Consider the following 12,568-nt stretch of genomic DNA (forward strand, 5'->3'; position numbering starts at 1 on the left):
TTTCCAGTGTGCCCTGCTACCGGAATTACTTCCGACTACAATTGCCGACGTCTGACTTCCTCTTCAGGGTGTGCCAACGATATATAGTTACGCGTATATGGTGTTGTTACTTTTGGAGCATATACATTTATACTATATATTATTAATTAATACTCACTTAACTATAAGTGAACGAGAAAATAATTTCTCACGTATCCAAAATTTTCTATACATGAAATCTTGCAAATAAAAACGATTGAAAACTGGAGTAAATAATCAAAAAATAAAAAAAAGGTCTAAATTATACTAAAATATATTTCGGAATTTACAGCGGACCATATACGCAATATCTTTTTTGTACTAAAAAAAAGGAACCTAAATTGGAGAGTTTAGTCATAATGATAACATCAAAAGCAGTATGCTTTGGCTAGGCGTAGGTATTAATTAGAAGATTTAATGAAAGTCCATATGTTTTAAGAGGGTTAAAGGGGAATCCTAGTAAGTCCTTGCTGCGCATTGCGCCTCTTGGAACGGGATTCGAATTACTTGGAATACTTAGGCGGGCACTTTGGGAATCCTTTACCTGAGACTTGAATACCGTGTATCGGTGTATCGTTATTAATGTTTCCAAGAGCAAAGTCTAAAGTACATTTTTGGCCCGTAAATCGCTTATCACTTATTTTATTGTAATGCATATTTTTAATATTGTCCTATACTATTAGTCATGTTTTATGTTTAATTCGCTTAGAGAGAATTCTTATTTTGTAATGTATAAATAACCAATCAATAGGACAAAGGCTTCGAAAAATTCTTACAGCAGGTTAGTCGTTTATTGATATAAATATGGCATTTGAGACTTCCTCTTCAATTTGGATGACTTTGTAATCTAATTTTATATAAATTCTTAATATATATGTAATAAAGAATCTTAGTTTTATTACAGTCCTTATATCAAGTTATACTCAAACATATGCAACCTCAGTCTTACGTCTGGTACTCTTCATAGCACGAAAATCTGAGCATATATTGGGATATCCAATTCTGAATTGTTGAAACTCATACTATATAAGTGTTTATTTTCAAAAAAAGGGCGATACTTCAAAAAATCTATCATCATATAGTAATATCTGCTCGGCAGTTCGAGATTTTATTAGCACGGTTTCTTACCAATTCTAAAAGAGCCAAATATCGATCGCAAAAATAATATTTTAGGATCATACAAAAACCTGTTCAATATTTCAATTTGCCTTACGTTATATTAAAAATGTTCTATCCCTAAGTCAAATTTTATTATGTGAATATAATATTTTAATAAGAAGCACTTTCATAAAGCGCGTATATTTCACAAAACATTCCTAAATATCTCATCACGATATAGCTCACTATGATCGATCTCTGACCTTCAAAATGCAATGGATAAATGAACGTTCCTTAAAATATCTTTATTGCGTTTACTAGATCAGAAATTGACAAAATCATGAAAAGTTTCTATTTCTCGCAAATGATTTATGCAGTATGCGCGTTTAACATAAACGAAGCATTCCATCATATAGATATAAAATGTATAAGTCTATTATATTTTACCTAGTAATTTCAAAATTTTATTTTACGATATTCGAAATAATTAAGTTAACACACAAAATTTTCTTTTTTCTTGAAATTTCTACACTTAGCCACACCTCTACATTTTTAATCATTAGAAAATTCATGTTCTGAATAGCTCAGCAAAAGTTTGTACTATTCTCTTCATATATTAATTTCGCATTTTTTCTTCCAAACAAGATTGAGATTTTGACTTCTTTTCTGTAAAAGTTAAATTTAATCATTTTCTTCACTGCGTTGGCGCTCAACCTTAACTCATTACTTCCGATATTGTTGTATAAATTATTGAATATACTCTTATACGTTTAGTACTACTCATATTATAGGTCTAATAACTATAACAAAAAATAGAAACTGAAAAGCATTCAGCAATAAAGGAAATAATACAATGCTTGCTGTACATTCTGCAACTGGTTTCAATGTTTAGTCCTATATTTTCTTATCAAGATTAATTTATTTCTTAAAATATTAATAATATTAACAACTTCTGACATATTTATAAGATAAAATAAAAATAATTACAAAATTTATTTTCTTGCATTTTGCAACATAAATATAAGCTTGTTATATCTTTCTTGCCATTCTTTAAAAGTCGCTCCATCAACAGTGTGATCCACAACTTCCATTGCTGCCTGTACTGTTTGTTTAGACCTAAAAATTAGTTTCTTTTTGAAATTACGTATCAATTCGTTTGCTCACACATTAACAGAAACAAGATTTTACCATACCATTCATTTTCAACTTTTCCAAATTGTTCGATCTGCCCCCGTGCATTTGTGCAAACAGCTCTGGTTGAATTCAGTATCTCCAGTATTGCATCCTGTTCATTATTATACAATGATTCTATGTCCTTCAACTCTACACTTTCATGCTCGCTAGTATCAATTTTCTTCAATGATCTGTTCAACATTATTGTTTTATAACATTGTATTAAGAAATATATAGGCAAACTTGTCTTTTCACAATGTGCTATTACTTTTGGATATTCTTGAATATCAAGTTGAGTCTCAGTTAGGGTAAACTTAGTAAGTCTATAAAAAGTAAGAGTATTTGATAAGCATTATAATATATTTAAAACTACTCATTTTATTTATGATATTTCTCCTCACCTCCCTGACCCTGATTTTTTCTTCATTGGTAATTTTTTTAGCGCATTAATATTCAAATCATTAAAAAACAGATTTAATTCATTTATTAAATCATTATTTAACCAGAGGACATCCTGATTTATAGTAGCTTGCAATCCAATTATTTTCTGCATAGGAATATCTACCTTATCTCTAATAGCAAGTATTAAAGATGGAGCAGATTTTAGAAGGGAAAATGATTTTTGTATATCTTGAATACAAGTTTCCTAGAATATTTTCATTAAATATTAAGCAGTATTTTAAAAATATTATGATAATTAAATATTATATAAATTATTATTTATAATAGTTTACGTCAATTTACCATGATTGAATCAATACTGCGTATTTCAGATATTATCTGAGCAAAATTAGAATTACTATCAAAAGGTATTTCTGTCACCTTTTCAATCTCATTTTGTAAAGTTTCTTGTTTTACTTTTAGCTTATGTACCTCCAGCTTTAAAGCAAGCCATTCACTAATTTCTTCCAAATTTACACAATTTCCCTACAGAAATATAAATATATAATTTATCTCTAAATTAATTATTTGAGTATTTACTATGACTTACTTCAATTTGTTCAATAAAATCCATAATAATTTCTTCATACTGTTTAACTTTTGCATCATATGCAATCGTCTTTGTAAATAAATTAATATGTAAATTGTGTGCTCTTGCAATCCCAATTTCAATATTTTCACCAACTTCATTATTCATGTTTGATTTATTTCCTATTTCCTGCTTAGCCGGATTAATTATTTCCATATTTTGAGCATGAATTTGATATAAAGAAGTCCATAAAGATGGTATGTTTACAGAGCCAAGCATTGTAGATATATTTTTACATACCTAATGAAAATTAAAAGAAAAAAATAAAATCAACACAACAATAGAGTAATTTATAGAGTAGATTTTTACATCTTTTTTGTTCGCTCCAGAAAAGAGTGTTAATACAGCCTCCAGACTTTGCTTAACCTTTTCCTCATTATATTTATCATCATTGTTTGGCATCAAATGTTTACATGCTTGCAGCATGATTGAACAGTCTTGAACTTGCATATTATATTCATGATATTTTAATGTCAGCAAATTTAATCTTGCTTGTAAATCTTTATAATCAGTCTTTGCTTTTTTTAATTTATATTCTAAAAAAACAAAAGTAGAAATTTCATGGAGCAACTTCTTAATTAATATAGAAGAACATTATTACCTTTTTGCTGCAAAAGAATATTTAAGTCCTCCAGTTCCCTTTCAGAAATATCTATTTGCGAATCCAATCTATCTTTTTCTTTATTCAAATCAGATATGCTTCTGGTACAGACTATGAGGGGTTCATTACAATTGTTTTTTAATTTATGTAACAAAATATTTTTTCTTACTGTAGAGATTTCCTGTTGTGGAAAAATTGCACATGACATCTCTTCCCATAATAAATCCAACAATCCTTTAGATAATCTAAAAATGCAAAAATATTAATTTATCTGAATTGATTGAAAAAATTAAAATAGTAAAAATGTTCTAATAGATATTACTCACTTTTTTTTAATTGTATCATTACAAATATCTGTTGGACATTTTAGTTGCTGAGCCCAGGTAAAATAATTCAATGAAAAACTCATTTTTTAAAAATGTTAATAAACCACTTTTAAACTGAAAGAAAGGAGGAATTAATATATCTTTATTTTATGCAGGGGCAACTCATCTTTAAAGAGATTATATGGGAACAATTCAGTTATATGTACTGTACGCGAAGCTCAAATTTAAAGTATTTAAAAATTACAAACTAACCATAAATGACAACGAATCTGTTTGAAGATGGAGATAGAAAAACCTATGTGGAAAACTTGAAATGATTGTGTCGATACTAGCTACACTACACGCTACACGGTCAGTTTGGTGTATTAAAGCGCAATAACCGCGAAATTACGTATGCGACGCGTATAGTAAATAAGACGGCACGGCACACTGCTGAATGCTTCTGAGTGACTGAAATCAGCTGTAATCATTATAATTATTGAAACTTTAATAAACTGTGTTACCTAACATAAGAAAATCTAGTACTTTTGGAAAATGAATTTAAACTGATTTCAAAATGTAGCTGAAAATTGAGAGAAACGACACACCTCTATCTCATCACACATTTTTGGACTAATTGCTGAACTGAAAATTATTAGGCCCGGTGTCACAAGCCTTATTTAAGTTATATTCTGTTAAATCAAGGTAATTATACTATATTATATGTTACGTAGAATATAGTATAAATAGCTCCATTTAACTTAAATAAGGCTTGTGACACCGGGTCTTAAGGAAGTGCAGGTAGGAACTTGTGAGTTAGGTACACACACATTGGGGGGAGAGATTAGGGTATTATTGGGGGGATTGGGGAGCACACAGTCAGCATAGTAAGGGTGCATTCCAAATTACGCATGAAGCGCATAGAATGTACAGTTTATGTCACATTTATTATAGAATTTAAGTGCTTACTGCGCGCATATGCGTGACTCGGAACGCACCCTAAGTAATGAGTATGGTGTATGTACATACATATGTATATGGACATTGGCCAGTGCACATATACATATGCGTAAGGATAAAATAAAACTAAGGGCACGTTCACAATGGCACGCTAGCACTCAGTAGCACTGTCAACTCGCCCTAGTCATATACATATATGTATGTACATACTACAGCTTAAGGCGTATTTGAGTGTTGTGCAGTGGTATGCACACTGTGCAGAGTATGTGTAAATTTTTTAAAATTTGAATAAATATCTTCGAAGATGTATTAAACAAATCTAACCTCGAAACGAAGATACCAAACACAATAAATTAAAACCGAAAAGTTACAGTGCATTAATTTTTGTTAAAGATTTACGTAATCTATTGTATCTAATTAATACTGTGTTACACAAAGTTCTAGTCTGTTTGGTTGTCTCTTATGCTCCAATTAATTTAATGATGTTAATATAAAATTTTAAGTATGAAAGACAGTGTGAACAATATGAGTAATGCTGCTGTAGAGGAGCTAGTACACGGAAATGGAGAGGTATTTGTGATAGTTGAAATCAATGGAATATATTTCAATGATTTTTAAATGTATATAAAATTTGTACAATTAGGCCTCAGCTGTTGAAGATACACCAGCAAAAACAAAACTAAGAGGATGGCTCAATAGGCATTTAAGAATAAAAATGACTGATGGACGAATATTGACTGGTGCATTTCAGTGTACTGATAGAGATGCTAATATAATTTTAGGATCTTGTTCAGAGTTTTTGTCCGAAGAGCATACAGAAGCAAGAGTTTTGGGCTTAGTTATGGTTCCAGGCAGGCATATTGTATCAATTCACTTAGATGCTTTATAATATCAAGCTTACAGAATAGATTCAAAAGAAACTTCATTTATTATGTAATAAATAAATTTAATTTTTATTTACAAAGTTGAAAATTATATATGATATTAATTATTTTCTTCTGTGTTCTTTATACCATTAATTTCTATTAAGAGTTTCTCATTATCTGCAATATTCAAAATAGTATTTAATGTTTAAAATTATGCAAAATTGTTGTAAATTGATTTCAATATATACCTGTATTAATAATACTTTGCTGTTGTGTGTAACGATAAGCCCTTTCCACTTCTTCATTGGAATTTATTTCTCTTTTAACATTTCTTAATGCATTTTCAATTCTTTCAGATAAGCTAATAGAAAGGTTATCCATGCCTGACAAAAAACTTATTTCTGTGGCAGCTGAAGCCATTTTTTGAACATAATCCATAAAACTAATCAATCTCTAAAAATAAAAATATTTATATAAATCTTATTCATTCTGAAAATGATTTGAGCTAAATTTCTTACTGTTAGCATTGCTTTTTTCTTATCTACTTCAGATCTTATTTCTACAATCATATCCCATTGTGCATCAGTGGCAGCAATAGTCTTTGTTTCCTCAATTAAGCTAATGAGTTTGTTCAATAATAATCTAGAAAAAGTAATTGTGAATAAATTGTAGTCTACTAAGGGTATCTCTCTATTATTATTTATTTACCTGTATTCTTTACTAGTAGTTTCAATTGCTGTATAAGTTACAGTTAAAGCTTGAGAAGCACTATTAACTGCATCAATAGTAGACTGCTTTATCATCTGGTCATAAGTTAATTTACTTTTATTCAACTCATCCATTTGGATTTTTTGTTCATCTGTTGGCTTTTCGGAAGAATTATTCTCGTAAACAAAACCCACTCCATACTGCAAAAAATATTATTAAAATAGCTAGTTGTAATTTTCCTTATTATGAAAAATGTAAAAAAACTACTCACTATAAAATATTTTGCTTTACCGCGAAATATCTTTGACATTTGTCGAAAAAACATTTTTTGTAAATTTATTTTTGAGCGAAATGGGTTAATGCCGATAAAAAGGTTTCTACTGTGATCATATTAATGGATCAGCTGATATAATAACCTCAAAAGTAATTTTGCTCATCTGAAGAGTGTAGTTAAAGAGAATTCTACCGCAATGATCTGTTATAATTGAATTACACTTTTATCATTGAAGATTAATTTTATCTTTAATATTATTATAATAAAGTGAAAGCAATTAACCAACAAATATAATTTTTTGAATTATATATTGTAAAATACGTTAAGTCTTCTATCATTATCAGTAAACAAATTGAAAATGCCTCCTAAAAAGAATAGTGGGAATACAAAAGCTGGAAAATCTAAATCTGTTGAAGAAAATACTGGAAAAGCTGAGAAAAAGGGAGGAAATGCAGTAAAGGTATATAATTAAATTATATTTTTTTCGGGTTCTTAATATAATATTTATCAGTTATAAATATTTCATAGGTGAGACATATTTTATGTGAAAAGCAGTCCAAAATATTAGAAGCTTTAGAAAAGTTGAAAGCTGGCCAAAAATTCAATGAAGTAGCAGCAACTTACAGTGAAGACAAGGCTAGATCTGGGGTAAATAATCTATTCATTTATGATTTTTCAAATGATTTACAATTTATAAATTTTATTTAGGGCGATCTAGGGTGGATGATACGTGGATCAATGGTTGGGCCTTTTCAGGACGCTGCATTTGCATTACCAATTTCTAGTTTAGGTTCTCCAGTTTATACAGATCCACCAGTTAAAACAAAATTTGGCTATCATATTATAATGGTTGAGGGTAAAAAATAAATCAAATAGAATACTTTTTACTTTTTATATGCATATTTATTTCACAAAATGATTGCTAATTTGAATTTTTTTTCATAATTGAGAAAAAGAAATGTTGATAAATATATATCGTAGATATGGTCGAAGTTGCAAATAATTTATGCCATTATTAGACAATATACAAGTTTGTTCAAATGACCATCTCTGCAGAAATGAATAGGGAACATATGATAAGATATTAAGACTCAAATAAATACAGGATATCTACATACTACTCAGTCACTTATACTACTGTTTCATTTAGCATACCATTCAATCCATCAATTATAGAAAATTATTACATGTAAAAATAATATAGAAAACCTTTCTCTATGAGAGACCTCCGCAATTGAAAATCCATTCTTCTCACATCAGGCTACTAGGATTTCATTTAACTGGAATCTTTTTAAGTATTAAAGAGTTAAAAATTGCTATTATAACATATTTTTTTAAACGCGAATGTTGGGGTTGGTGTATCGGACGTATTTCAGGAGAGATTCATTTTCCTCACAGACCCATGGTTTCTTGTGATGACAAGCGACATCATGCCAGTTAACACCATCATTGTAGAACTGATTCAAGACAGCCAAGCAGTTTTCTGGAGCTCCTCCTTGAATAGCTTCTCGATTGTCAGGTTGAGGTTTGCCAATGCTGAAAAGACAGAATAAGAAACATGATTTGATATATTAATCATCCATTGTCTCATGCATGGTTTCAATTTTCTATCCTTGAACTACTAATGCTAATTTTTTTCCAGTTATTTTCTTAAAGACAATAGAGCTGGAATGCGAAAGTCGTATAATTAGTGTAATGTTCTAGCTCAAAGATGCGTGTTTGAGATGTGTCATCGTTGAATAGTTAGGAGCTTCACGATGTTATAGAATAATACATCTGGTTGGGAGTACGCTAGAGGTAACACCAGTGATGCCAGAACGTAGACCGACGGTCTACGCTCTGGCATCACTGGGTAACACTTGTAGAAGACCGTGCGAGCTTACCCGCCAGTTGGGGACCAGTCGTTCTGGCGGCGATCATTGGTTGGTGCTAGTTTTTGAAGCTCTGCTGTCCAGAACCATCCATTGATATGAAGTGGTTGAAGATCTGGCCTGTCACAGCCCTTGAAGTCACAAAGCCGGCCGGAAGTCCAGATGTATTTTACTTTATCTTGACAATGCAAAACACAAATTCAACATTATACACAGTCACTCACTTGACAGACTTATAGAAGTGAAATTTTTTAATATCTAAATTTAAAAAAGCTAATGGATATTAGCCGGATTTTGGTTCAAGAAAAAATGATAAATAATTAGACATACTTTGCACGATACGACTCTTGATGAGCTCGTTTTCATCTGAAGTTTCTAGCGACACAAGGTCCATGCAACGTTGTCTGCAGAAATTTCTTGCCGACAGCCAGTCGATTTCCTGACCGTTGGTTCTTGGATCAGCCCAGGAATAATAGTAGCCTTTTCCATTGAAACGTTCGTGGATGCTTCCTATAAAATAAATTGAAAAAGGTACCTCTTAAAATATTTTACTCTCTGGATCATCTAGAAAAATCTGTTATTCTGTTCAGTTTTATGTACACTATAAATTATCGCGTGAATTAATTGATATTTCAGCTCGGTCGACTATGCGTCGGTCGATGAGCGAGTTTCTGATGAATATGATTAAGCTGATGATTGCTTAATGTTAATTAATTGATTTATAATCTTCTAATAGCTTTATGATATTCATGAAGCGCGTGACTAAAAGAAAAACGAGTTTCTCAATCGTGCCGAAGGCGTCTCCCCTAAAGTGAAAGTTGCGAAACCCATGTTATCCTTTTGACCCAGGTAACCACAGTCACGACCTAGACATTGACGGTGTGTAGCCTCTATGTTAATTCGCGACTGCTTTCCCAAATAAAGAAGAAGAAAGTCTTCCACGGAATCGACGTGGAATACGTGATAAGAATATCGACAGGTGCTGAATAAAATCATACTTTGTTAAAATATATTGACAGGACACTTGCGAAAAAATAACCGGAGTTTGAAATTCAAAAATGCACATTTATAATGAAATTTGGAAAGTTGTATTTGTAATTCCATTTGGATGCGATAATATAACGATTTCTAAATCGTTAGCTTCTATTCCACAGCTATTAAATAATCGATAGAATGATAATAGAGTTAGGTTTCTTTATTTATGAATGCATTTAGATTTGCTCCTTCTTCTTTTTCAATAAATCAAAGAGATGGCCATTGTTTGAATTTTACTGGTACATTTCGAGTTTATCGCTTCCTGGTAGAAAAGTTAACGATAGATTTTCTAGGCTAGATATCTACTATGTCAGCTATGCGGGCCTGGATTCATGTTTGGGACGAGTTCGTCGTCCCCAATCTCGTGATATACGACTGTGAATGCTCTGGACCCTTTATTCAACGTTTATTCCCGGATTGAGTTACGGGGGAGAAAGTGTCAATGGTACATTATTTCTTCACGCTATTACCGATAGTGTTTCACGGTGATCATAGTCGAAGCACGCGATTCCCCTAAGCGATTTCCAATTCAAATGTGTTCGCGTTACATCCAAGTCATCGTCATACTTTCTATGGCACGTCCGTGTAAGAAATTATCCTTCTACTGAAAAACAAAGCATCGATTTGAGTACCCTCCTTGATCCAACCCGGACCTCGCGAGAAATACTCTCCAAGGTCCGCAATGCCAAAACAACCTGTCCACCAATGGAAATATCATTTAAATCTTCCAAAACAGCTTTAATGATTTTATGCGAAACTGGAGAACTGGTACCGTAGGAAAGTATAAGGTCGTGTTGAATTTGGATGATTTTCGACGAAATTCAAAATAAACAGGATTTTTCTAAAAATACCATGGAGTCTGGTGATCAGTGTAAAATTGTGTTTCTTTTAGTTGCAATTTAGAAATTCCTATTTTTATTTGTTGCGTTGCATTTTAACGAGCCAATATAATGGAATTACTGTTGCGGTTTTTTCTTCGGTAAGTAAAAATTGAAGAAGTTCAATTGTGTTGGGATGACGAGCAGGTGAGAATTCACAAAGCCAATACCGTGTATGTATTTTATCGTATAAAAATTACGAGGACAAGTTAATTCATGAGGGCCTTTAGTGGTGGTTAGCCCGATCATAAACATAATAAGGTAAATTTTATTTTCAAACTTAGCTTCGTTAATATAGAAGCCGATAATAGTCAATAAATAATAAAAATAATAATGCTCTGTATCGATAAGAAAAAAAAATATTTAATGTTCCATTTCTCCCGTCAAGCCAAAGTTTATATCTCGATTTACTAATAAATAATAGAGCTGCAGAATATATGAGAAAGAAACTCTAATAATGCTACATTCTTTCGCAAAGCCAATTTTCCTTTATCTCCCGCAGCTATTACAGGTTTCCGGAAACGAGTGGTTTTAATCAACAAACCCAGAGAGTACTTTCGAATTTTTTCTCCATCCAATGATTAATGGAAAATAAACCACAATAAAAATTATGAAGAAAAAATTGGATTTTAATAAGAGATATTATCTGATTGAAAATTGTAAGTCAGTGTAGTATTAAGCGAAGAATGCTTAGTGAGATTGAATGAATCTTAGCTTTTCTTCTACTTACTTTGAGCGCAAAGAGCTGGTACAGGTGGTTCCAGGATTCTTCCAGAAGGCTGGGGTTGAAATTGGGCCGATGAGACGGCGACAATTGCGGCGAGAAAAGCAAGTCGTAACATTTTCTCCCAGTTCCTATTCTTTAACAAATAATAATAATTATCATTATTATTATTAATCGATCCTATAGTATCATCTCTTAGCAGGTTTTGTCCATATTTTTTCGGCCAATGGGATTTTTCGTAGAAAAAATGATTTATTACGATTTCCCAAAAAGATTATAATCTTCCAAAGGAATCTAAATGGATACGCCTGCATCTTCGATTAGGGACTTCAAATTAATGTTAAGGTTAAATCTTGAGGGCTCTGAAGAAGTGACTTTCTTTTAAACCGGTTTCCTGATTCGATATTCCGTAGGGAGATACCTTCGAGATATTACTCCAATGCACGCCCTGAAAGGGTCAAAGGACCGACTGAAATACCGTTCGCCATGCAAACAAACTATGTTCACTCGTCGACTGTACTCTTCGAAAATATACCAACAAGAATCTTAATTGAAATTAAAGCCATGAAAAGCTATATTAATATAGAATTGAGAAATATTGTAGTATAAAAGGGTGGTTATTAGTATTACTAAAAACTATAAAGGAACACGGTTTTTTGTGATAAATGATTGATCGTTAGAAAAATAGAAAAATATTATTAGATTTTTCCAGAGGGTAAAGAAGAGTATAATAAAAGAGGATAGAAATGAAATGAAAAGATGACATGAATATAGAATATTTCATAGGTTGATTCACACGAGGATTAACTGTGTCATGGAGGGCTCACTGGGATGGATAAAAAGAGACTCGAGTAACTTCTGAAGATGCTCACCTAACAACGTTCACCAGAGAACTGCAGCGTCTTCCCGAGTGGCACTCCTATATATACACAATGAGGACACATTGGGTCATTACTTTTACGATTGCCCAGGTACATTTTCGACCGGTATAAGGACAATTTCTGTGCCTCCAGTTTTGTGTTCCGCG

General features: G+C 31.7%; 5 protein-coding genes across 6 annotated transcripts; 2 read left to right on the plus strand and 3 right to left on the minus strand.

The window, feature by feature from the left end:
- Positions 1 to 2,021: 2,021 nt before the first annotated feature.
- Positions 2,022 to 4,956, minus strand: LOC136775516 (uncharacterized). Of its 2 annotated transcripts, XM_066730362.1 has the most exons (10): positions 4,834 to 4,928; positions 4,499 to 4,706; positions 4,247 to 4,360; positions 3,921 to 4,165; positions 3,629 to 3,855; positions 3,281 to 3,559; positions 3,034 to 3,216; positions 2,691 to 2,935; positions 2,310 to 2,612; positions 2,022 to 2,232 (listed from the first exon to the last, which is right to left on the minus strand). In XM_066730362.1, the coding sequence occupies exons 3-10, from the start codon at positions 4,327 to 4,329 to the stop codon at positions 2,109 to 2,111; spliced, it is 1,689 nt and encodes a 562-aa protein (XP_066586459.1). In that variant the 5' UTR covers positions 4,330 to 4,360; positions 4,499 to 4,706; positions 4,834 to 4,928; the 3' UTR covers positions 2,022 to 2,108. The 2 variants fall into 2 exon arrangements, with proteins under 2 accessions (XP_066586459.1, XP_066586458.1); XM_066730361.1 differs by having other exon boundaries at positions 4,499 to 4,956.
- Positions 4,957 to 5,689: 733 nt separating this feature from the next.
- On the plus strand, positions 5,690 to 6,074 carry Sbat (LSMD1 domain-containing protein Sbat). Its single transcript, XM_066730493.1, has 2 exons — positions 5,690 to 5,755; positions 5,829 to 6,074. The coding sequence occupies exons 1-2, from the start codon at positions 5,690 to 5,692 to the stop codon at positions 6,072 to 6,074; spliced, it is 312 nt and encodes a 103-aa protein (XP_066586590.1).
- Positions 6,029 to 7,149, minus strand: LOC136775949 (uncharacterized). Its single transcript, XM_066731163.1, has 5 exons — positions 7,031 to 7,149; positions 6,760 to 6,959; positions 6,570 to 6,693; positions 6,300 to 6,504; positions 6,029 to 6,228 (listed from the first exon to the last, which is right to left on the minus strand). Exons 1-5 carry the CDS (start codon positions 7,082 to 7,084, stop codon positions 6,170 to 6,172), a joined length of 642 nt encoding a protein of 213 aa, XP_066587260.1. The 5' UTR covers positions 7,085 to 7,149; the 3' UTR covers positions 6,029 to 6,169.
- On the plus strand, positions 6,909 to 8,157 carry LOC136775950 (peptidyl-prolyl cis-trans isomerase NIMA-interacting 4). Its single transcript, XM_066731164.1, has 3 exons — positions 6,909 to 7,493; positions 7,562 to 7,681; positions 7,742 to 8,157. Exons 1-3 carry the CDS (start codon positions 7,392 to 7,394, stop codon positions 7,898 to 7,900), a joined length of 381 nt encoding a protein of 126 aa, XP_066587261.1. The 5' UTR covers positions 6,909 to 7,391; the 3' UTR covers positions 7,901 to 8,157.
- Positions 8,158 to 8,294: 137 nt separating this feature from the next.
- On the minus strand, positions 8,295 to 11,673 carry LOC136775948 (L-selectin). Its single transcript, XM_066731162.1, has 4 exons — positions 11,548 to 11,673; positions 9,235 to 9,414; positions 8,917 to 9,082; positions 8,295 to 8,569 (listed from the first exon to the last, which is right to left on the minus strand). Exons 1-4 carry the CDS (start codon positions 11,657 to 11,659, stop codon positions 8,368 to 8,370), a joined length of 660 nt encoding a protein of 219 aa, XP_066587259.1. The 5' UTR covers positions 11,660 to 11,673; the 3' UTR covers positions 8,295 to 8,367.
- Between the last annotated feature and the right edge of the window lie 895 nt (positions 11,674 to 12,568).

Source organism: Prorops nasuta, unplaced genomic scaffold (assembly GCF_024137725.1).
Source record: "Prorops nasuta isolate Cenicafe-Biocafe unplaced genomic scaffold, Cenicafe_Pnas_1.2 PNAS00008, whole genome shotgun sequence".
NCBI lineage: Eukaryota > Metazoa > Arthropoda > Insecta > Hymenoptera > Bethylidae > Prorops > Prorops nasuta.

Coding starts and splice junctions, on each gene's coding strand:
- LOC136775950 (XM_066731164.1), top strand. CDS start 7,392: ATGCCTCCTAAAAAGAATAGTGGGAATACAAAAGCTGGAAAATCTAAA. Junction 7,494..7,561: donor AGGGAGGAAATGCAGTAAAG/GTATATAATTAA, acceptor AATATTTCATAG/GTGAGACATATTTTATGTGA. Junction 7,682..7,741: donor AAGACAAGGCTAGATCTGGG/GTAAATAATCTA, acceptor AATTTTATTTAG/GGCGATCTAGGGTGGATGAT.
- LOC136775948 (XM_066731162.1), bottom strand. CDS start 11,659: ATGTTACGACTTGCTTTTCTCGCCGCAATTGTCGCCGTCTCATCGGCC. Junction 9,083..9,234: donor CAAGAGTCGTATCGTGCAAA/GTATGTCTAATT, acceptor TGCATTGTCAAG/ATAAAGTAAAATACATCTGG. Junction 8,570..8,916: donor GACTGGTCCCCAACTGGCGG/GTAAGCTCGCAC, acceptor CTGTCTTTTCAG/CATTGGCAAACCTCAACCTG.
- LOC136775516 (XM_066730361.1), bottom strand. CDS start 4,329: ATGAGTTTTTCATTGAATTATTTTACCTGGGCTCAGCAACTAAAATGT. Junction 3,560..3,628: donor CTGGAGCGAACAAAAAAGAT/GTAAAAATCTAC, acceptor AATTTTCATTAG/GTATGTAAAAATATATCTAC. Junction 2,613..2,690: donor AAAAAATCAGGGTCAGGGAG/GTGAGGAGAAAT, acceptor TACTTTTTATAG/ACTTACTAAGTTTACCCTAA.
- LOC136775949 (XM_066731163.1), bottom strand. CDS start 7,084: ATGTTTTTTCGACAAATGTCAAAGATATTTCGCGGTAAAGCAAAATAT. Junction 6,505..6,569: donor AGAAAAAAGCAATGCTAACA/GTAAGAAATTTA, acceptor TTTTATTTTTAG/AGATTGATTAGTTTTATGGA. Junction 6,229..6,299: donor GCAAAGTATTATTAATACAG/GTATATATTGAA, acceptor TGAATATTGCAG/ATAATGAGAAACTCTTAATA.
- Sbat (XM_066730493.1), top strand. CDS start 5,690: ATGAAAGACAGTGTGAACAATATGAGTAATGCTGCTGTAGAGGAGCTA. Junction 5,756..5,828: donor TAGTACACGGAAATGGAGAG/GTATTTGTGATA, acceptor TTGTACAATTAG/GCCTCAGCTGTTGAAGATAC.